This window comes from Salmo trutta, chromosome 26, assembly GCF_901001165.1.
Source record: "Salmo trutta chromosome 26, fSalTru1.1, whole genome shotgun sequence".
Lineage (NCBI taxonomy): Eukaryota > Metazoa > Chordata > Actinopteri > Salmoniformes > Salmonidae > Salmo > Salmo trutta.
The window spans coordinates 538,057-561,523 of record NC_042982.1 but is presented as its reverse complement, the minus strand read 5'-3'; the positions used below and the strand labels follow the sequence as shown (position 1 = coordinate 561,523).

Sequence of the window (23,467 nt, the reverse complement as noted above, 5' to 3'; positions counted from 1 at the left end):
CTCAATCTGTAAAGATGATGCATTACAGATTCCGCTATAGAAATGTTAAGGTAATTTCAGATTGAGCTGACATACCGGGAATGCAGTCTCCGCTAACGCTGGAACATTGCCTTTCAATTTCGATCACGCTGAATTTCACTTGAGGCATGTCTTCGAGAGGTTATTATCACAGCGTCAAACGTACAGAATACTGACATTCAGATGAGACAGACTGACAGAAAGCAAGATTGTGCGATAGACATCTTCTCTGTCAAAACACTCCATCTGTTTCACTATGTATAATAGTGCATTTCCCTTCTGCCCTGAGTGTGGTATGAACTCCACACAACACACCCCACTCAAAGCCAACCAACCACCTTAGCCTACAGAGCACTCTATGAGCGACAGTTGCCTTTTAGATCTTAGGGAAGGTGATGTTACCATGTACTGTAACAAGTGTGATGTGTGATGACGAGACAAGTCCGGGGTTGATGAGTGAAGGGCGTTTGCCAGCAGAAGGTTCAGCAGCAGCTAGAAGGCCAGCAACGCCAAATGCCTGAGCTGGACAGGAGGGGGAGCCAAAGCAAAGGCTGGTGTGACATGTACTGGCCAGCCAACATGCTACGGACAAGTTTCACATCCACTATATGTATTCATCATTACAGTATTGGTGAGTGTGGTATGTCAATTCTCAGTAGTGAAAACTGTGGTACACTCCACTCGCATCCCCCTCTATCCTTCCTGTACGCAAATTAGGGAACTAAACTCTGTTTCTTTTCTGACCTATGGGGGGAAAGAATGTGCCTCTCAAATGATACCCTATTCCCTATGCTAGTGCACCAGTTTTACACAAAGCATTAGAGATTTCCCAAAATCTTGCTGTCCCTTTTTTAAAAAGAAGATTGGATGTCAGATCTACATTAAGTATGAAAGGGGCACAGATGGGTAGGTGGCCGAGATGAGGCACAAATATCATATTCTTTCTACTAATTGGTCTTTTGACCAATCACGTGAGATCTTTTCACATCAGCTATTTTTAGAGCTGATCTGATTGGTCAAAAGACTAATTAGTGAAAAAAATATCCTAATTGGACTGCCTGTGCAAATGGGAAAACCACGAGATCCGACTCTTGCACCTCACTATCATTTTCATTAGGAGATAAGCATGGTGCTTAGCTGAGATCATAAAGCCAAGTCGGTCTGTCAGAGTGGTAGCAGACAGGATGTGTCAACCATAGAAATATAATAACTAGATGGGTCAAATTCCCTCAGACAATGGCAAACATATGGCGTTGAGAAATGTTACTATTGCATGAATTACAATCAGCGTCACGAAGGTGAAAAAGCAAACAAACCATATTCTGTGCATAAGCATTGTAAACCGTTTTGTCTCCTTGGCAACCCCAACCCCGTTGAGCACAAATCAGTTATGTGTGTGTGTGTGTGTGTGTGTGTGTGTGTGTGTGTGTGTGTGTGTGTGTGTGTGTGTGTGTGTGTGTGTGTGTGTGTGTGTGTGTGCTTAGTTTAATTGGGTTGATGGAGACTTGTGGTTTGTATGTGGTTACTCATCACCGTCAGAAGGCCATAAAAACACATTAACCATTAAGCCGTGAGGAACCCGGGCATATGATGGGGGACACTGCACTACTCCTGTAGGGTGGAATCAAACAGGACAGGACACACTTTTCAAAGCACCTATGTCTTCTTATCAATTGTTTTCAAAGGTGTGGTCACGTTTGGCACTCGTCTCCTCCGAAACGTTACGCCTCATGTCTTTTAGCATTTTCAAAAGAAAAATTCATGCTGTGATCCCTGCATTAGCTTGTGTCCCACATTGCACCCTATTCCCTATATATACACCCTATTTCTGACCAGGGCCCATAAGGCTCTGGTTAAAAGTAACAAATAAATAAATAAAGAATAGGGTGCCATTTTGGAGCCCCCTTCCCCAGGGCAGGAGGGTCAGTGACTACAGAGGTTATACATCATATATTACCAAAATCCAATCAACCTCCAGAGACAACTGCTTGTTATTAATTGGAGACCGACTCTCTTCCTTGTGAATCTTTAACAGCGCTTGCTGTTTTAGTCATGGCTCTGTGACTCAAATAGGTATGTGTGTGTGTGGGTGTGTGTCTGTCAAGATGATCCACTCATCAATCAGCTAAAATTAAATAAAAATTGGAATTTATGGATATCAGAATGAATGTATGCAACAACTTCTGAAAATGTAGAATATCAAAGCATTAGCTAGCTGAAATTTAAGTAGAAAACCTCAATCTCGAAATACAGTGTATTCAGAACCCTTCCGTTTTCCACATTTTGCTATGTTACAGCCTTATTCTAAAATTGATTAAATATTTTTTCCCTTCATCAATCTACACACAATACCCCATAATGACAAAGTGAAAACAGGTAAAAAAAAACTTCATATAAATGTATGAATAAAAAATAAACCAGAAATACCTTATTTACATAAGTATTCAGACCCTTTGCTATGAGACTCGAAATTGAGCGCAGGTGCATCCTGTTTCCATTGCTCATCTTTGAGATGTTTCTACAACTTCATCTGTGGTAAATTCAATTGAGTGGACATGATTTGGAAAGGCACACACCTGTCTTTATAAGGTCCCACAGTTGACAGTGCATGTCAGAGCAAAAACCAAGCAATGAGGCCGAAGGAATTGTTCGTAGAGCTCCGAGACAGGATTGTGTCGAGGCACAGATCTGGGGAAGGGAACCAAAAAAATTTATGCAGCATGGAAGGTCCCCAAGAACACAGTGGCCTCCATCATTCTAAAATGGAAGAAGTTTGGAACCAACAAGTCTCTTCCTAGAGCTGGCCGCCCGGCCAAACTTAGCAATCGGGGGAGAAGGGCCTTGGTCAGGGAGGTGAACAAGAACTCGATGGTCACTCTGACAGCGCTCCAAAGTTTCTCTGTGGAGACGGGAGAAACTTCCAGAAGGACAACTATCTCTGCAGCTCTCCACCAATCAGGCCTTTATGGTAGAGCGGCCAGACGGAAGCCCCTCCTCAGTAAAAGGCACATGACAGCCCGCTTGGAGTTTGAGCAAAGGCACTTAAAAGACTCTCAGACCATGAGAACCATGATTCTCTTGGCGACTCTTTGGCCTGAATGCCAATCGTCATGTCTGGTGGAAACCTGGCACCATCCCTACGGTGAAGCATGGTGGTGGCAGCATCATGCTATGGGGATTTTTTATAGCGGCAGGGACTGGGAGACTAGTCAGTATTGAGGGAAAGATGAATGGAGCAAAGTACAGAGAGATCCTTGATGAAAACCTGCTCCAGAGCGCACAGGACCTCAGACTGAGGTTCACCTTTCAGCAGGACAACGATCCTAAACACACAGCCAAGACAACACAGGAGAGGCTCCGGACAAGTTTCTGAATGTCCTTGAGTGGCTCAGCCAGAGCCCGGACTTGAACCTGATCGAACTTCTCTAGAAAAACCTGAATATAGCTGTACAACGACGTGCCCCATCCAACCTGACAGAGCTTGAGAGGATCTGCAGAGAAGAATGGGAGAAACTCCCCAAATAGAGGTGTGCCAAGCTTATTGCGTCATACCCAAGAAGACTTGGGGCTGTAATTGCTGCTAAATGTGCTGCAATAAAGAACTGGGTAAAGGGTCTGAATACTTATGTAAATGCAATATTTCAATTTTTTTTATACATTTGTAAAAATCAGTTTTTTTCTTTGTCATTATTGGGTATTGCATGTAGATTCATTTTAAATAATTTTAGAATAAAGCTGTCAAGTAACAAAATTTGGAAAAAGTCTGAATACCTTCCAAATGCGCTGCAACAATGTGTGACACCTCTTCCTAGACCACAGTTATATCCTGCCTGTTTGGCCGTGTCCGGGGGTATCATCGGATGGGGCCACAGTGTCTTCTGATCCCTCCTGTCTCAGCCTCCAGTATTTATGCTGCAGTAGTTTATGTGCCGGGGGGCTAGGGTCAGTCTGTTTCATCTGGAGTATTCTCTTGTCTTATCCGGTGTCCTGTGTGAATTTAAATATGCTCTCTCTAATTCTCTCTTTCTCTCTTTCTTTCTTTCTCTCGGAGGACCTGAGCCCTAGGACCATGCCTCGGGACTACCTGGCATGATGACTCCTTGCTGTCCTCAGTCCACCTGGCCATGCTGCTGCCCCAGTTTCAACTGTTCTGCCTGCGGCTACGGAACCCTGACCTGTTCACCGGACGTGCTTGTTGCACCCTCGACAACTACAATGATTATTATTATTTGACCATGCTGGTCATTTATGAACATTTTAACATCTTGACCATGTTCTGTTATAATATCCACCCGGCACAGCCAGAAGAGGACTGGCCACCCCTCATAGCCTGGTTCCTCTCTAGGTTTCTTCCTAGGTTTTTGGCCTTTCTAGGGAGTTTTTCCTAGGGAGTTTTTCCTAGCCACCGTGCCTCTTTCACATGCATTGCTTGCTGTTTGGGGTTTTTGGCTGGGTTTCTGTACAGCACTTTGAGATTTCAGCTGATATACGAAGGGCTATATAAATAAATTTGATTTGATTTGAATTACTACTCAGGCAACTGAGCTGTTCCACTGCTCCACCATAACCAGGATCATATTGCTATAGCCTAAGGCCCCAAACTATTCCTGCTCATGTACATGATGGTCAGGGAAAACCTCAGGCCCTTAGCTATGGTGGACCATAGCGGTTGCCTTGTCCACTGCTGGTGATGCTGATGGCATAGTGGTATTTTTTTTTTTTTTTTGGATCCCCATTAGCTGTTGCAAAAGCAGCAGCTACTCTTCCTGGGGTCCACACAAAACATGAATCAAAATACAGAAATAGATAATACAGAACGTCAATAGACAAAAACAGAACTACATAAAATTAAATTAAAAAGGCACACATAGCCTACATATCAATGCATACACACAAACTATATAGGTCAAATAGGGGCGAGGCGTTGTGCCATGAGGTGTTGCTTTATCTGTGGTGGCAGGTAGCCTTTGTTGTTAGAGCGTTGGACTAGTAACCGAAAGGTTGCAAGATTGAATCCCCCAGCTGACAAGGTAAAAATCTGTCATTCTGCCCCTGAACAAGGCAGTTAACCCACTGTTCCTAGGTCATCATTGAAAATAAGAATTTGTTCTTAACTGACTTGCCTAGTTAAATAAAGGTAAAACAATTTAAACCAGGTTTGCTGTTTATTTGAGCAATATGAGATTGAAGGAGGTTCCATGCAATTAGGGCTCTATATAATACTGTACGCTTTCTTGAATTTGTTCTGGATTTGGGGACTGTGAATAGACCCCTGGTGGCATGTCTGGTGGAATAAGTGTGTGTGTCAGAGCTGTGTGTTGTTGACTATGCAAACAATTTGGGACTTTCAACACATTGATGTTCCTTATAAAAAGAAAAAGGGATGCAGTCAGTCTCTCCTCAACTCTTAGCCAAGAGAGACTGGCATGCATAGTATTTATATCAGCGCTCTGATTACAAATAAGAGGAAAACATGCCGCTCTGTTCTGGGCCAGCTGCAGCTTAACTAGGTCTTTCCTTGCAGCACTGGACCACACGACTGGACAATAATCAGGATTAGACAAAACTAATGATCTGGTGGTGGTGATGGTGGTGTGAGTGTATATGGTGTCTAGGGGGACGACAGATCCACTTTGACAGCTCATTAAAGGTTAATGAGTAGTGAGCCAGTATGTCTGTGGTTGGAGCCACTGGGGGCCCATTGTTAATGTTACACTCACCTTGTTCTACTGAGTAAACCACACAGATAGTAAGGATCACTCATGTATGCAGTATGCAACAGTGGTCACAACAGTAATACTAAATGACTGCATTCCAATCATAGAAAGATACAACCTCAGTAGTCTACCCCTGCCCACATACCATGGGGCTTCCACTGAGAAGGAGCATGATCAAGTGCAGATCCAGTTTTTGCTGGAGTGAGTGAATTGGGTTTGGTAGCAGGCTCAACTCACTGCTGCCCCCTGTGGATATGATGGAGGACTGTGTAGAGGAGTGTGCGATTATATCATAAAGCCTTAAAACCTCTCTAGGACATATGGGACGGTAGCGTCCCACCTCGCCAACAGCCAGTGAAATAGCAGAGCGCCAAATTCAAAACAACAAAAATCTCATAATTCAAATTTCTCACACATACAAGTATTATACACCATTTTAAAGATAATCTTCTCGTTAATCCAACCACATTGTCCGATTACAAAAATGCTTTATGGCAACAGCATAGCATTAGATTATGTTAGGACAGCACCTAGACAAGAAAAACCACACAGCCATTTTCCAAGCAAGGAGAGGCGTCACAAAAACCAGAAATACAGCTAAAATTAATCACTAACCTTTGATGATCTTCATCAGATGGCACTCATAGGACTGCATGTTACACACTTTTCCTCGATAAAGTTCATATTTATATCCAAAAACCCCATTTTACATTGGCGTGTAATGTTCAGAAATGTTTTGCCTCCAAAACTTCCAATGAATGAGCACATCAATTTACAGAAATACTCATCATAAACTTTGATAAAAGATACAAGTGTTATGCACAGAATTATTGATAAACTTCTCCTTAATGCAACCGCTGTGTCAAATTTCAAAAAAGCTTTACGGCGAAAGAAAACTTTGCAATAATCTGAGTACAGCGCTCAGATATCAAAACAAGCCATACAGATACCCGCCATTTTGGAATCAACAGAAGTCACAAATAACATTATAAATATTCACTTACCTTTGATGATCTTCATCAGAATGCACTCCCAGGAATCCCAGTTCCACTATAAATGTTCATTTTGTTCGATAAAGTTCATATTTATGTCCAAATACCTCCATTTTGTTTGCGCATTTAGTCCAGCACTCCAAATTCACTAAGCGTGAGTTTAGTCCAGACAAAAGTCAAAATAGTTCCATTACAGTTCGTAGAAACATGTCAAATGATGTATAGAATCAATCTTTAGGATGTTTTTATCATAAATCTGCAATAATATTCCAACCGGACAATTCCATTGTCTTTAGAATTGAAAGGAAAGGCAGCTCGCTCTCACGGCCGCGCGCAAATTTGAGCTCATGCCAATTTTCCAGACACATGACTGAATCAGCTCTTATTCTCTTCCCATTCACAGTAGAAGCCTGAAACAAGGTTCTAAAGACTGTTGACATCTAGTGGAAGCCTTAGGAAGTGCAAAATGACCCCACAGACACTGTGTATTAGACAGGCAATCACTTGAAAAACTACAAACCTCAGATTTCCCACTTCCTGGTTGGATTTTTTCTCAGGTTTTTGCCTGCCATATGAGTTATGTTATACTCACAGACATCATTCAAACAGTTTTAGAAACTTCCGAGTGTTTTCTATCCAAATCTACTAATTATATGCATATTCTATCTCAGGCTTTTGTGCCTGAGTAGCAGCCATTTTACTTTGGGCATGTTTTTCCTACAAGCTACTCAAAACTGCCCCCCTTTCCTAAAGAAGTTAACCTATTGTGACTAATAGGGTTTGAACCTGGGTCTCCTGCACACCAGAAGAGCATATCAGCCCCCTTAGCCAAAGTTTAGGGAATTGCCTCGGGGAGCTAGTACAACTTTTCATCAGGTTTCAGGCGAACCTGATCACCAAACCACCTGTGTTACAGTATGTAGGTTACATTAGTCCTACCATAAACCAAACTTATTCATCCCTCTCCACTTTACTATATCAGCCACCTGCACCTGCTATCCGGACCCCTATTTCCAGTTCACCACCATTCCTAATTCCCTGCACTCCCCCTTTTATTCACCAGTATTCTACCCTACCCTGCTAGTGTTGGTTGTTGCACTGTGAAACCTGGGGTGTATTCATTAGTGCATATTGTAGGGGGAAAAAAATCCAACAAAAACAGAGTTTCTTATTGGACAGATTTAGGTAGGTCCATCCCCTCTTTGGGCTTTGCCTGAGAGTTTCCTTTTGCGAGGGTGGAGACTTTGCGAACTGGAACTCTGTCACGCCCTGACCAGGTGAACTCTGCTATTTTGGTCAGGGTGTGGCATTTCTATGCTTTATTTTCTATGTTTTGGTTATAGCCTTTCTTTGTGTTTTATTTCTATGTTGGGCTCGGGGGTGATTTCCCAATCAGACAGCTGTCGCTTGTGAAGTCTGATTGGGAATCACATTTAAGTCTCGTTATTTGAGCACGTAACGTATTGGCAGTTTTTCCTTGAGTTTGTGTACATGTTTAATTCTAGTGTGTTAAATAAACATGTATTCGCTCCCAGCTGCGTTTTGGTCCGCTTCCTCGTCTCCCGACGACAATCGTTACAGAACAACCCACCGAACCAGGACCAAGCAGCGGGAGGAAAAGGAGCGCGAGAGATGGGCTCGCGAGGGAAAGGAGTTCTGGACCTGGGAGGAGATCATGTCGGGGAAAGGACCCTGGCGGACGGACTCCCAGGTCGAGGAGGAAAAGCCAGCCGGTAGACGGAGTCGCAGGCGGCGGTCGAGGAGGCCCGGAAAACAGCCCCAAGAATTTTTTTTGGGGGGGCTAATGGGGTGGTCCGGAAGGGCAGAGGAAGAGCCCAGACCACTGCTCTCGTGGGGGATGACGGCGGAGGAAGAGAAGGAGATGAGGCGTTTGATTGAGGACCTGCAGAGGGAAGATCTGGAGGAGGAGCCATGGTATGCTGAGTTGCGCGCTGTGTCGCCAGTGCGCCCGCACAGCCCGGTGCGTCCGGTGGACATGCCCAGCACATGCCGTGCTAGGATGGGCATCCAGCCAGGACGAGTGGCTAAACCGGCTCCACGCTTCAGGTCACCAGTGCGTGTTCACAGTCCTGTCTGGCCCGTTCCTGTTCCCCGCACCAAGCCCACGGTGCGTGTCCCCAGTCCTGTCCGGCCCGTCCCTGCTCCCCGCACCAAGCCATGGTATGCAGAGTTGCGCGCTGTGTCGCCAGTGCGCCTGCACAGCCCAGTGCGTCCGGTGGACATGCCCAGCACATGCCGTGCTAGGATGGGCATCCAGCCAGGACGAGTGGCTAAACCGGCTCCACGCTTCAGGTCACCAGTACGTGTTCACAGTCCTGTCTGGCCCGTCCCTGCTCCCCGCACCAGGTTAGTGGTGCGTGTCCCCAGTCCTGTCCGGCCCGTCCCTGCTCCCCGCACCAGGTTAGTGGTGCGTGTCCCCAGTCCTGTCCGGCCCGTCCCTGCTCCCCGCACCAGGTTAGTGGTGCGTGTCCCCAGTCCTGTCTGGCCCGTCCCTGCTCCCCGCACCAAGTCAGTGGTGCGTGTCCCCAGTCCTGTCCGGCCCGTCCCTGCTCCCCGCACCAGGTTAGTGGTGCGTGTCCCCAGTCCTGTCCGGCCCGTCCCTGCTCCCCGCACCAGGTTAGTGGTGCGTGTCCCCAGTCCGGCCCGGCCCGTCCCTGCTCCCCGCACCAGGTTAGTGGTGCGTGTCCCCAGTCCTGTCCGGCCCGTCCCTGCTCCCCGCACCAGGTTAGTGGTGCGTGTCCCCAGTCCTGTCCGGCCCATCCCTGTTCCCCGCACCAAGCCCACGGTGCGTGTCCACAGTCCTGTCCGGCCCGTCCCTGTTCCCCGCACCAAGCCCACGGTGCGTGTCCACAGTCCTGTCCGGCCCGTTCCTGTTCCCCGCACCAAGCCCACGGTGCGTGTCCACAGTCCGGCACGGCCCGTGTCTGGTCCACCGGTGCCCAATCATGTTCCGGTCGACGGCTCCGCTCCGGAGCCTGAGCATGCCGCTCCACAGTGGTCCAGTCCGGGCCAGAGGGGTAGGGCTAGGGTGGAGGCAGGGGGAGAAACACGCCCGGGGCCAGAGCCTCCACCGAGGGTGAGGCGCCCACCCGGGTCCCCCCCCTAATAGACTTTAGTTTGGTGCGCCGGGAGTACGCACCGTTGGAGGGGGGGTACTGTCACGCCCTGACCAGGTGAACTCTGCTATTTTGGTCAGGGTGTGGCATTTCTATGCTTTATTTTCTATGTTTTGGTTATAGCCTTTCTTTGTGTTTTATTTCTATGTTGGGCTCGGGGGTGATTTCCCAATCAGACAGCTGTCGCTTGTGAAGTCTGATTGGGAATCACATTTAAGTTCCTTTTCCCCCACGATGTTTGTGGGTTGTTGTCTCGTTATTTGAACACGTAACGTATTGGCAGTTTTTCCTTGAGTTTGTGTACATGTTTAATTCTAGTGTGTTAAATAAACATGTATTCGCTCCCAGCTGCGTTTTGGTCCGCTTCCTCGTCTCCCGACGACAATCGTTACAAACTCTCAATTTCTAACATGAATAGACCCAGAACTTAATCACACAGCTGACCAAATTATGCACGATTTTAGTTCTGGGTTAGCTGAGATTACCACTGAAGTAACGTTTGAGTCCAGGACAAGGTTTAATCTGTACCCGGGAAACTGTCCGTCAGTGTCTAACTAAACTTTCTTGTCGAAGGATTGTTCGGTAATAGAGGGCCAAACTGTTCAATTAATTCTCTCTATTTAAGAACACCTGCCATAGGTACATTCGTATACGTGACTCTCACTAACGTCAGTCTTTCCATTCCCCCTAGACGTGTAATATATGCCAGCGATGATGATAGTTTGATCAGCTAGCAAGGCTGTCAGCTGGGTGAGAATAAACAATACGATCCCCCTCCTCAGAAACACTCGGGCCATATTGAGTTTCAGCAGGGTAGGCCCACTTAATGACCCCTTTGCCTCCCCGACACTTAGCCCGGAAAAAGAGGACCGACCGTGGGTTCACCAGCCAAGCCTCCTGTCTCAGGGTCTGTCTACCTTTATTACATCTTACCAACCCAATCTGGTGGACATCTGTAGGGGCTTTACCTTGTCATTAAGGATAGACCACTCGCTTATGCACCACCATGGCTAACTCTGAGACTGAACTTTCCCTCAGACTCTGTAAGCTCTCAAGGGAGCCAGAGAGGGGGGGTGTATCCCGTCTTTCCACCCCAGGAGATGCAGCCCATCGTTACCTTGGTGGGCGGATCAGGGTGGGTATCTCTCCTGGGAGCTGCTGGTCGTCTTTTGTTTTTTAGTAAAGGAGAACAAAAAGCTCCTGGAAAGTGTGGAGAGACAGGTGCCGTAGTGAGCTTAGTTAATGTAGCATGGCAGGTCATCCCTGTAACAAGGTTGGCTGGGTGTGGCCTAGGGTGGTCTAGCTGTCTATGCAGACTCCTTCTGATCAGATATACCGCTGCAGCATGGGTTCGAATCCAGCCCACTGCTATTTCAGAACACTCTCTGCTCTATTGTTTCTCTATACGTTTGTTCTATCCAATAAACTAAAAATATGTAAGTGAGACTGCACCATTCCTTCACAAAAATTGTTTGGCTTGGTGCGACGATATCTCAATCTGAAGTCCAAGGACTTTGTTCCATCCTTAAGCCATTAAGTTTCAGATTACTTGTCTTGGGGCAATCTATTGATTCTCAAACTAGTCTTATGACAACATTCTTACTCAGTTTGTTCAGCATCGATGCAGTTCAAACACACCTACTGCCTACGAGACATGATAATTAGCCAATGAGCCATATGAAAAAAGGTTCAAGAGAGAAAAGGAATCATATCCACAAAAAAAGGGGTTGAGCAATGAAAAGATGCGGATTCCACTGGTCCTTTGAAGACCACTCTGGTAGAGTGACTAAATCTAATACCATCACCATCATGGGATAAATGGTTACAAAAAAACGTGATCAAACTGGCTTTAAAATGGATTATGTCAAATTATGTGGAACAAAATTCACAGAGAAAATTGCTAATCAGTATTTCTTTTTTGATCACAAACTCAGGTCAACTTACAAAATTATAAAATCACATTGTGTACATATAAAATCAAGAGACAGTGTATTACAGTGGTTTGTAGTGACTGGAAGGGCACATTTTACTCTAGTTTTTGTCGGCACTGTGTAAAACGCTTTCAGTAGGACCAGGGTTTTTTTTCTCACACCAGGAAAAGCTTCCTAGATATAAACCATAGATACACTATATATACAAAAGTATGTGGACACCCCTTCAAATTACTGGATTCAGCTATTTCAGCCACGCCTGTTGCTGACAGGTGTATAAAATCGAGCACACAGACATGCAATCTCCACAGACAAACATTGACAGTAGATTGGCCTTACTTAAGAGCTTTCAACGTGGCACTGTCATAGGATGCCACCTTTCCAACAAGTCAGCTTGTCAAATTTCTGCCCTGCTAGAGCTGCTTCGTTCAACTGTAAGTGCTGTTATTGTGAAGTGGAAACGTATAGGAGCAACAATGTCTGTCCTCGGTTGCAACACTCACCACCGAGTTCCAAAATGCCTCTGGAAGCAACATCAGCACAAGAACTGTTCGTCGGGAGCTTCATGAAATGGGTTTCCATGGCCGAGTAGCCGCACACAAGCCTAAGATCACCATGCGCAATGCTAAGTCATGGCTGGAGTGGTGTAAAGCCCTGACCTCAACCCCATCGAACACCTTTGGGATGAATTTGAACACTGACTGCGAGCCAGGCCTAATTGCCCAACATCAGTGCCTGACCTCACAAATGCTATTGTGGCTGAATGGAAGCAAGTCCCCGCAGCAATGTTCCAACATCTAGTGGAAAGCCTTCCCAGAAGACTGGAGGCTGTTATAGCAGGAAAAGGGAGACCAACTCCATATTAATCCCCATGATTTTGGAATGAGATGTTTGACAATCAGGCGTCCACATACTTTTGATAATGTAGTGTATCCATGGTGTATATCTAGGGAGCGTTTCCTTGGGTACTGGTCAGGTACTGTGCCATGTTTGATTGAGCCCTGATTGCTAGCATCACAAGTTTTTACTGACCATTTGAATTGACTAAGAAAAACTCTGTTCCTTATAACATCATTGACACTCAAAGTAGGGTTAATATGTAGTAGGATTATTTACACATTCAAATTAAACTAGTAGACTTCTGTCTGGCACGTTTGTCAGGCAACTGTCTCATTAATAACATTGTTATTGCTTAGAGGTAAATTTGATAAACTTCTACAGGCTACATTTTACAACCTGTTTACTATCTGTAAACTTTGTGTTGTTCTTCTACAGTACAGGTGAAGTATTCAAAGTGCTCAAGGCTGTAAGCACTAGGCAGTGTGACTTTGCCAAACTGCACTGCTGCTTTAAGGCTGTTTTTTCCCCAGTTATGTGTATGCAGCTGAAGGGTACAGGGCAGTGTTTTACTTTTCTGTGGTTAACAGTGTTTTACCTCAACAAGGGCAATTGTCTCTGTGGCAGTCATTCTCTCTTTTAGAACAGCACGTTATCCATCGTGCTTTGGATTAGCAGCTAGCTACCTCCTATGCTTTTCATTCAGGCCTATGCACAAACACAGTTACCTACGCAAAATGGCGATCGTGTGTATTTACGTCTAGTTATTTGCATCTTGTTACAAATCACGGGGCTGCACATGTCTGCTTACTCTTGCTACGCAACTACACAGGGTTGCTATTTTGCATAGCTTATTGTAGTTCTTGCGTCTGTCCGTAGGATATAAATGAGGCTTACGGGCCTTGTTTGGGGACCCAGGTGAAGTTCCAGCCTCCCAGGGTGTCCTTGCGGACAAAGGCCTGTCCCTGAGGAAAGCTGTGTGTCTTGAGTCTGACGCTGCTGGAAGGGTTTAGGGACATGCTGAAAGCTAGTTCTGTCCGGCTACGTGGGGTAGACAGTTCAGGGTACTGAGTCGTCACATCACCCCCTACAAGACTGGAGGGGCTACGGCAGTGCGGGCTGGGAGTGTGGTGCAGCCCGGGACTACTATCCTGAGACAGGTTGGGAGAGGAGGCTAAGATGGGCCTGAATGGCTGTATTGGGTCAATTGACGAGAGAGTGTTGACTAATTGGGGCAGTGGGGCTTCATAAGGGGTGGTCTGGAAATTGGGGGTGACTTCTATGCTAGAGCTGTATGGAGTAGAGAGCACAGTTCCAGTGAAGTTAGAGACGGAGTCTGTAGAGACACTGTAGTCACTGTTGGTGTTAAAGCAGTAGTCAGTGTATAGTCCTATACTGGCACCATGACCAGGGCCATCAGTAGGTGTGTCATAAGCGGTGGATTTATGATCGGTTGTTTGGCAGTAGTCACCAGAGGAGTCTGTGATGGAGCTGCATTTGGTGAGGGAGTCAATGGGGGAGTTAAAGCTGTATTCAGTGGATGTTGTATCGATGGTGTCCTCGTCCTTCAGGCCCAAGGTCTGCAGGATCCACAGGTCCACAGGTGGGGTGCTGGCTAGCTCCTCTTCAGAACAGAACTGCAGGGACAAGTTCCGGCAGGTCCGTTTCACCTGAGAACCAAGGAGAAGCTGACTGGCACTGAGGTTCCGGAATTCTCCAACACTATGCAGATTCTGGATTTCGGAATTCCGCTTCCGGTTCTTCCTCCTATCGCCACTCTGAGCAGAGAGAAGTCTCTATGGAAAAGGAAGAACACAAGTAAGGAGGCTGTTTGAGAGAAACTACACCTCTGTAAACTGGGAAGTTAGGCTTTCCAAAGGGCACACTTATTATGCTACATTTAGAGATAACTAGAGATAAACTCAGCTGAAATTAATCAATCAATCAGCCATGAATGATCTTTGATTATGAAGTAATTACCTTAGTTTTTTCCTCCAACGTTTTCACAAATGAGGAGTTTAAGAATTCTTTGAGTTTGTTATTTTCCTCATGTAGTCTTGCCAGTTCCCCCTCTCTCTGTATCAACGTGTCTTGAAGCTTAGGAAAATAAAAGACAAATGTGTAAGTATCTACAGTATAAATTATATATTCATTATTTTATTTGCTAATTTGAAGAAGAAGATGAAGGAGAAGATGATGAAAAATCAATTTTAGTGGCCCCACTCTTGACGGCAAAATGAAAACATTTGGTTTTAAAGTGAATTTCCTGCATTTCAACACATTTTGTAATAACACATTTCCTGCAATTCTACCCATTTTGCCATGGGGTGGAGAAAAAATGTTTGTTGTTTTAAGGCTAATTTCCTGCAATTCTACACATTTTGCCATGACTTATGCAATGTTAATGATATCTGAGCGAGACTGACTAGAAAAATCAATGGGGACCCCCTGGAGGTCGTTATTCGGCCATGATTACAACACGTTTAGACAGCTGCCTAGACTAACTATCAGTTTTTCACAAAACCAGAAGTTAGCTAGTTAGAAAAAACCTAGCATTAGCTAGTTAGATAAAACCTGACAACTAAAAATGACTAAAACCTTAAATGTAAAGCGAACTAGCTACTACCCAGGAGAAAGCTCATGTTCGTTCCAACATATCAAAGTTTATTCACATTCATACTAATCAAATCAAACTTTGTCACATGCGCCGAATAGACCTTTTTTATTTTTTTAATTTAACCTTTATTTAACCAGGTAGGCTAGTTCAGAACTTGTTCTCATTTACAACTGCGACCTGGCCAAGATAAAGCAAAGCAGATCGACACATACAACAACACAGAGTTACACATGGAATAAACAAACATTCAGTCAATAATACAGTACAAAAAGTCTACATACAGTGAGTGTGTGCAAATGAGGTAAGAAAAGGGAGGTAAGGCAATTTATAGGCCATAGTGGCGAAGTAATTACAATATAGCAATTAAACACTGGAGTGATAGATGTGCAGATGATGAATGTGCAAGTAGAGATACTGGGGTGCAAAGGAGCAAAAATAAATAAAAAATACAGTATGGGGATGAGGTAGTTGGATGGGCTAATTACAGATGGGATATGTACAGGTCGCAGTGATCTGTGAGCTGCTCTGACAGCTGGTGCTTAAAGTTAGTGAGGGAGATATGAGTCTCCAGCTTAAGTGATTTTTGCAGTTCATTCCAGTCATTGGCAGCAGAGAACTGGAAGGAATGGGCGGCCAAAGGAGGAATTGGCTTTGGGGGTGACAAGTGAAACATACCTGCTGGAGCGCGTGCTATGGGTGGGTGCTGCTATGGTGACAAGTGAGCTGTGATAAGGCGGGGCTTTACCTAGCAAAGACTGTTAGATGACCTGGAGCCAGTAGGTTTGGTGACGAGTATGAAGCGAGGGCCAGCCAATGAGAACGTACAGGTCGCAGTGGCGGGTAGAATATGGGGCTTTGGTGACAAAACGGATGACACTGTGATAGACTGCATCCAATTTGTTGAGTAGAGTGTTGGAGGCTATTTTGTAAATAACATCACCGAAGTCGAGGATCGGTAGGATAGTCAGTTTTAGGAGGGTATGTTTGGAAGCATGAGTGAAGGATGCTTTGTTGTGAAATAGGAAGCCGATTCAAGATTTAATTTTGGATTGGAGATGCTTAATGTGAGTCTGGAAGGAGAGTTTACAGTCTAACCAGACACCTAGGTAGAGTTGTATGGCATTAAAGCCCGTCTGGAGGTTTGTTAACACAGTGCCCAAAGAAGGGCCAGAATTATACAGAATGGTGTCGTCTGCGTAGAGGTGGATCAGAGAATCCCCCGCAGCAAGAGCGACATCATTGATGTATACAGAGAAAAGAGTTGACCTGAGAATTGAACCCTGTGGCACCCCATAGAGACTGCCAGAGGTCCGGACAACAGGCCCTCCGATTTGACACACTGAACTCTATCAGAGAAGTAGTTGGTGAACCAGGCGAGGCAGTCATTTGAGAAACCAAGTCTGTTGAGTCTGCCGATAAGAACGTGGTGATTGACAGAGTCGAAAGCCTTGGCCAGGTTGATGAATCCGGCTGCACAGTATTATCGATGGTGGTTATGATATCGTTTAGGACCTTGAGCGTGGCTGAGGTGCACCCATGACCAGCTCTGAAACCAGATTGCATAGCGGAGAAGGTACGGTGGGATTCGAAATGGTCGGTCATCTGTTTGTTGACTTGGCTTTCGAAGACCTTAGAAAGGCAGGGTAGAATAGATATAGGTCTGTAGCAGTTTGGGAGATGGATGGCTGTGGCAGCTTTTCAATCTTTGGTGATCTCAGACAATACAAAAGAGAGGTTGAACAGGCTAATAATAGGGGTTGCAACAATTTCGGTGGATAATTTTAGAAAGAGAGGGTCCAGATTGTCTAGCCCGGCTGATTTGTAGGGGTCCAGATTTTCCTTGAAACATGTAGGTATTACAGACTTTGTCAGGGAGAGGTTGAAAATGTCAGTGAAGACACTTTCTAGTTGGTCTGCGCATGCTTTGAGTGCACGTCCTGGTAATCTGTCTGGCCCCGCGGCTTTGTGAATGTTGACCTGTTTAAAGGTCTTACTCACATCTGCTATCGAGAGCGTTATCACACAGTCGTCCAGAACAGCTCTCATGCATGCTTCAGTGATGCTTTCCTCGAAGCAAGCATAAAACAGAGTGTTACTGTGTAACTTTTTATTATTTTTTATTTTTTACTTTAGTTAATTTGGTAAATATTTTCTTAAATCTTCTTGAACTGCACTGTTGGTTACGGGCTTCTAAGTAAGCATTTCACGGTAAGGTCTACACTTGTTGTATTCGGCGCATGTGACAAATAAAGTTTGATTTGATTTGAGGTGGTATACACCTCAATGCCATTGGATGAATCCCGGAACGTATTCCAGTCTGTGTTGGCAAAACAGTCCTGTACTGTAACATCCACATCTGACCACTTCCGTATTGAGCGAGTCACTGGTACTTCCTGCTTTAGTTTTTGCTTGTAAGCAGGAATCAGGAGGATAGAATTATGGTCAGATTTGCCAAATGGAGGGCGGGGGAGAGCTTTGTATGCATCTCTGCATGTGGAGTAAAGGTGGTCTAGAGTTTTTTTCCCTCTGGTTGCACATGTGACATTCTGGTAGAAATGAGGTAAAACGGATCTAAGTTTGCCTGCATTAAAGTCCCGGCCACTAGGATCGCCACCTCTGGATGAGCATTTTCTTGTTTGTTTATGGCCTTACAGTGGGGGAAAAAAGTATTTGATCCCCTGCTGATTTTGTACGATTGCTCACTGACAAAGAAAGGATCAGTCTATAATTTTAATGGTAGGTTTATTTGAACAGTGAGAGACAGAATAACAACAAAAATATCCAGAAAAACACATGTCAAAAATGTTATAAATTGATTTGCATTTTAATGAGGGAAATAAGTATTTGACCCCCTCTCAATCAGAAAGATTTCTGGCTCCCAGGTGTCTTTTATACAGGTAACGAGCTGAGATTAGGAGCACACTCTTAAAGGGAGTGCTCCAAACCGCAGCTTGTTACCTGTAAAAAAGACACCTGTCCACAGAAGAAATCAATCAATCGATTCCAAACTCTCCACCATGGCCAAGACCAAAGAGCTCTCCAAGGATGTCAGGGACAAGATTGTAGACCTACACAAGGCTGGAATGGGCTACAAGACCATCGCCAAGCAACTTGGTGAGAAGGTGAAAACATTTGGTGCGATTATTCGCAAATGGAAGAAACACAAAAGAACTGTCAATATCCCTTGGCCTGGGGCTCCATGCAAAATCTCACCTCGTGGAGTTGCAATGATCATGAGAACGGTGAGGAATCAGCCCAGAACTACACGGGAGGATCTTGTCAATGATCTCAAGGCAGCTGGGACCATAGTCACCAAGAAAACAATTGGTAACACACTACGCCGTGAAGGACTGAAATCCTGCAGCGCCCACAAGGTCCCCCTGCTCAAGAATACATATACATGCCCATCTGAAGTTTGCCAATGAACATCTGAATGACTCAGAGGACAACTGGTGAAAGTGTTGTGGTCAGATGAGACCAAAATGGAGCTCTTTGACATCAACTCAACTCGCCGTGTTTGGAGGAGGAGGAACGCTGCCTATGACCCCAAGAACACCATCTCCACCGGCAAATATGGAGGTAGAAACATTATGCTTTGGGGGTGTTTTTCTGCTAAGGGGACAGGACGACTTCACCGCATCAAAGGGACGATGGACGGGGCCATGTACCGTCAAATCTTGGGTGAGAACCTCCTTCCCTCAGCCAGGGCATTGAAAATGGGTTGTGGATGGGTATTCCAGCATGACAATGACCGAAAACACACGGCCAAGGCAACAAAGGAGTGGCTCAAGAAGAAGCACATTAAGGTCCTGGAGTGGCCGAGCTAGTCTCCAGACCGTAATCCCATTGAAAATCTGTGGAGGGAGCTGAAGGTTCGAGTTGCCAAACGTCAGCCTCGAAACCTTAATGACTTGGAGAAGATCTGCAAAGAGGAGTGGGACAAAATCCCTCCTGAGATGTGTGCAAACCTGGTGACCAACTACAAGAAACGTCTGACCTCTGTGATTGCCAACAAGGGTTTTGCCACCATGACTAAGTCATGTTTTGCAGAGGGGTGAAATACTTATTTCCCTCATTAAAATGCAAATCATTTTATAATATTTTTGACATGCGTTTTTCTGGATTTTTTTGTTGTTATTCTGTCTCTCACTGTTCAAATAAACCTACTATTAAAATTATAGACTGATCATTTCTTTGTAAGTGGGCAAACGTACAAAATCAGCAGGGGATCAAATACTTTTTCCCCCCACTGTATATAGTTGGTTGAGTGCGGTCTTAGTGCCAGCATCGGTTTGTGGTGGTAAATAGATGTCTATGAATAATATAGATGAGAACTCTCTTGGTAGATAGTGTGGTCTACAGCTTATTATAAGGTACTCTACCTCAGGCGAGCAATACCTTGAGACTTCTTTAATATTAGACATCGTGTACCAGCTGTTATTGACAAACAGACACACAACCCCACCCCTCGTCTTACCAGACGAAGCTTCTCTGTTTTGCCGGTGCATGGTTAATATTAGACATCGCACACCAGCCGTTATTGACAAATAGACACACAACCCCACCCCTCATCTTACCAGACGTAGCTTCTCTGTTTTGCCGGTGCGTGGAAAATCCCGCCAGCTCCATATTATCTGTGCCGTCGTTCAGCCAAGACTCGGTGAAACATAAGATATTACAGTTTTTATTGTCCCGTTGGTAGGCTAATCTTGATTGTAGGTCATCAAATTTATTTTCCAATGATTGAACGTTGGCCAATAGAACGGATGGAAGTGGGGGTTTACTTGCTCACCTACGAATTCTCAGACCTCCTACCCCTTTTTCTCCATCTTTTTTTCACGCAAATGATTGGGATTTGGGCCTGTTCCCGAGAAAGTAGTATATAATTCGTGTCAGACTCGTTAAAGGAAAAAGCTTCTTCCAGTTCGAGGTGAGTAATCGCTGTTCTGAAGCCCAGAAGTTATTTTTGGTCATAAAAGACGGCAGCAGCAACATTATGTACAAAATAAGTAAAAAAACAAGTTACAAACAATGCAAAAAAAATAAATATATATATCATAGTTGGTTAGGAGCACGTAAAACGTCAGCCATTGTCTCCAGCGCCATTATTTGTCCCTTTTGTGCACTTTTTACTTAAATGTACTTTGTTGATGCCAACAACAATTACTTTTCCAAGTGCGGTGAGTAATGATGGTGGTGCTGCACAGTGATTCTTCTCTCACACACACACTGCCACAATGCTTGTAACAACCGAGAGTGAGAATGAAGCAGTCAGTGGAGGTGGGGGAAGTGACTCACATTCCAGCAGCAGAGGCCTTTTCAAAATAAAAGTTCCTCAATGAATCTGGTGAGAAAAAAAAATAAAAATAAAAGTCTCGCGAATTGCTGTATTTATTTTATTATTGAGATGGGGGGCATTTGACCTGCTTCTAACATTGAGGGGAGATGTCCCCCCTGTCCCTCTGGCTCCTATGCCCCCGCACACAGGTAGCACCTGAAGAAACCCTCCAGTTTTGTTAGTGTAAATAGCTACCTGCTTGTTTCTCTGCAAATGTGGTGACAGGTGGTCAGTCCAGATTGGGTCAGGTCGAGAGGTCCCAAAGTCCAAGCAGGAGTAGAGTTCTAGGTGGGTGAGAAGACAGAGGCATGGACCTAAATATCAGAAATACAACAATAATAGCTGCAAATAGCAGTAAAGGCCTGTGATAGATAGGCCTACATGAGTAAGTAATGTGTACAGTAGAGAAAATAAAATAATAATTTGAAGAAAAAAAACAGAAGCCTTAGGATGTGATTTTAAATCAATCTTACTATGTGATATCCAAATGAGTAAAATTCCAGTGATAAACGAGCCAGCCACATGGAGTCTCGCGCTGAACCTGGCATATCACTGCGAAGTAAATTTTAATTTCAACAGACTTACCCCGCTGTGTTGGCTCGTGCTGGCAGGCTGTGTAGTCCGGGGGACCAGCGGCCCAAAAGGAGGCCACAGTCACCGTGGAAACGTCAACACTGTCTGCCGACGTTGGGGCTGGGTAAGGGCAGTTGTAGAGTTGGCCCCCTACAAAGCTCAGATCTTGACAAGTCAGGGCAGTGCTCTGTAAAACACATAGGCACGAGGGATACCTGATCAATAAAGTAAAAGTTTATCAATAAAAGGCCTAATTGTAAATTGTAAAATATTCATAATTATCAATTGTGACAATAGTCCATCACCTAATGCAGACAGATATGATTAATTGGCATAAATGGTGATAAATTGTGAACTCTCTGTCTCTCTTACTTTCTAGCACGGAACTATTAAATCAATTGGCTTCAATGAAGCTTAGATACAACATCCTTATTTGATGTGAATTCCAGTCAGATCGAATAAACACACTATCAGATGTAAATATAACTGAATAATTAAATCAACGCCACAAGAAATCCACAATTTCCCATGCCTTAATGTGATATACGGATAAAGTTCCTCGAGAGTTATAGCGATGAACATGATCTATCTACCTGTTGCGTCTGCCTTATCCAGACTATACAAGTTCTCGATCATGACTCCCGCGCACAAAATCTCAGCACTTCAGTCAACATTGTAGGTAGGCTACGCTGTTTTACAAAACCTTAATCAAATTTATTTACAAAACTAGTCACATGCAAATCTGCAAATGCACCAAATTGCCGGTGAACACTGTGCGTAAAAATGCGCATCATGGTCACCATGCGCTGATGAACACTAACACAAAAATAAAGTCCATATTATTAGGAAAATGGACAACAAGACATATATGTTTAACTGTCAAATTTTGTGACCAAGACACTCACCATGGTGAAGGTAGGGTCACACGGAGTAGGGCGCGTGTGGGGCTCCGGGAACGCTCCGAACCTGTAAGGAGAACTGCTGCGTGGGTTGGGGGAGGTGAGAAAGTAGACTACAACTAATCTTAATTTTGCAGTAGCAGTAAAGCCTGAGCTCTATCCCCTCTCTCCAAGCAATCTGATTTGACGATCTAAAGCTGTCAAACTTGTGACGTGTGATATTGGACAGTTGGAGTCTTGGTGATCCACATCTGCGCCGCTTGTTTCATTTAATAAGAACGAATCAAGATGCGCTGTTATGCACATCTCTTAATGTAATAGCCTACACTGATACTTATTGTATTTTGCAAGGTGCATGAGTATATAGCCGCATCATCAAGTAATTCTGCTCAGATGGAGATATGATGGAGAGATAAAAAAATTATCTTAGGGCATCTGTGCGCGGGACTCCGTCCATTGGATGGCGCAGAGTTAATGTTTAAACCAAGAACAGATAGACATGGGGAATGAATCGTCTGTCATGGGTAGACATGCATATACCCCCACCTCAACTCAACCGGCAGTTAAAAGAAAGAAACATACTTTTGAGTGACACATTAACATGGCATTGTATGAGACATGAGGTAAGAAAGAGAGAGAAGGGAGGGAGCAGATTTGAGGAAGGAGGAGGAAGAGGGTAGGGGTGTACTGCATTTATTGTAATGATGCTGGTGGTATATTTTCTGAATGATTTCTAGGTTCAACTGTGCATTGGATCAATTGAGCAATAGACCGTTGGCTACATACATATTCCAGAGAATGAGGAATGAGTTAGTGAGACATTCCATCCTCAGTGTCATATTACATGATAGCTTAAAGGTCCTGAACAGTCATTCTGAAAATAAATCTTTCTCTCATGGCTAACTACCAACAGGATGTTTGAAAAGAGGCTATGTCAAGTAAAAGAAACATGATTTTGACTGTTCATGACCTTTAATGGTTGCAATTCATAGCAATCTAGTTTCTGTCATGTTTATTATCATTACCCTCACACCTCATGATTATATTTGCACATACACTGCATTCGGAAAGTATTCAGACCATTTGACTTTTGTTATGTTACAGTCTAAAATTGATAAAATTGCATTTTTCCCTCATCAATTTACACACAATACCCCTTAATGACACAGCAAAAACTGGTTTTTAGACATTTTTGCAAATGTATATATAATTTTTTTTTTAAATATCCTATTTACATAAGAATTCAGACCCTTTACTAAGTACTTTGTTGAAGCACCTTTGGCAGCGATTACATGCTTGAGTCTTCTTGGGTATGACGCTACAAGGTTGGCACTCCGGTATTTGGGGTATTTGGGGAGCGTCGCTGCACAGCTATTTTCAGGTCTCTCCAGAGATGTTCGATTGGGTT

The 23,467-nt window shown here is 44.4% G+C and overlaps 1 protein-coding gene across 1 annotated transcript; it reads right to left on the bottom strand.

The window, feature by feature from the left end:
• Positions 1–13,196: 13,196 nt before the first annotated feature.
• gmnc (geminin coiled-coil domain containing) lies at positions 13,197–22,130 on the bottom strand. The gene is made up of 5 exons (XM_029714201.1): positions 22,066–22,130; positions 21,173–21,347; positions 20,783–20,871; positions 14,613–14,729; positions 13,197–14,428 (listed from the first exon to the last, which is right to left on the bottom strand). The coding sequence occupies exons 1-5, from the start codon at positions 22,066–22,068 to the stop codon at positions 13,526–13,528; spliced, it is 1,287 nt and encodes a 428-aa protein (XP_029570061.1). The 5' UTR covers positions 22,069–22,130; the 3' UTR covers positions 13,197–13,525.
• Positions 22,131–23,467: the final 1,337 nt, after the last annotated feature.

Bases quoted from the DNA above. Each gene is read 5' to 3' on its own strand.
- gmnc (XM_029714201.1), bottom strand. The intron at 20,872-21,172 runs GTAAGTCTGTTG...TCACCCACCTAG, and splicing joins GCACGAGCCAACACAGCGGG to AACTCTACTCCTGCTTGGAC. The intron at 14,429-14,612 runs GTAATTACTTCA...CCTTTTCCATAG, and splicing joins CGTTGGAGGAAAAAACTAAG to AGACTTCTCTCTGCTCAGAG.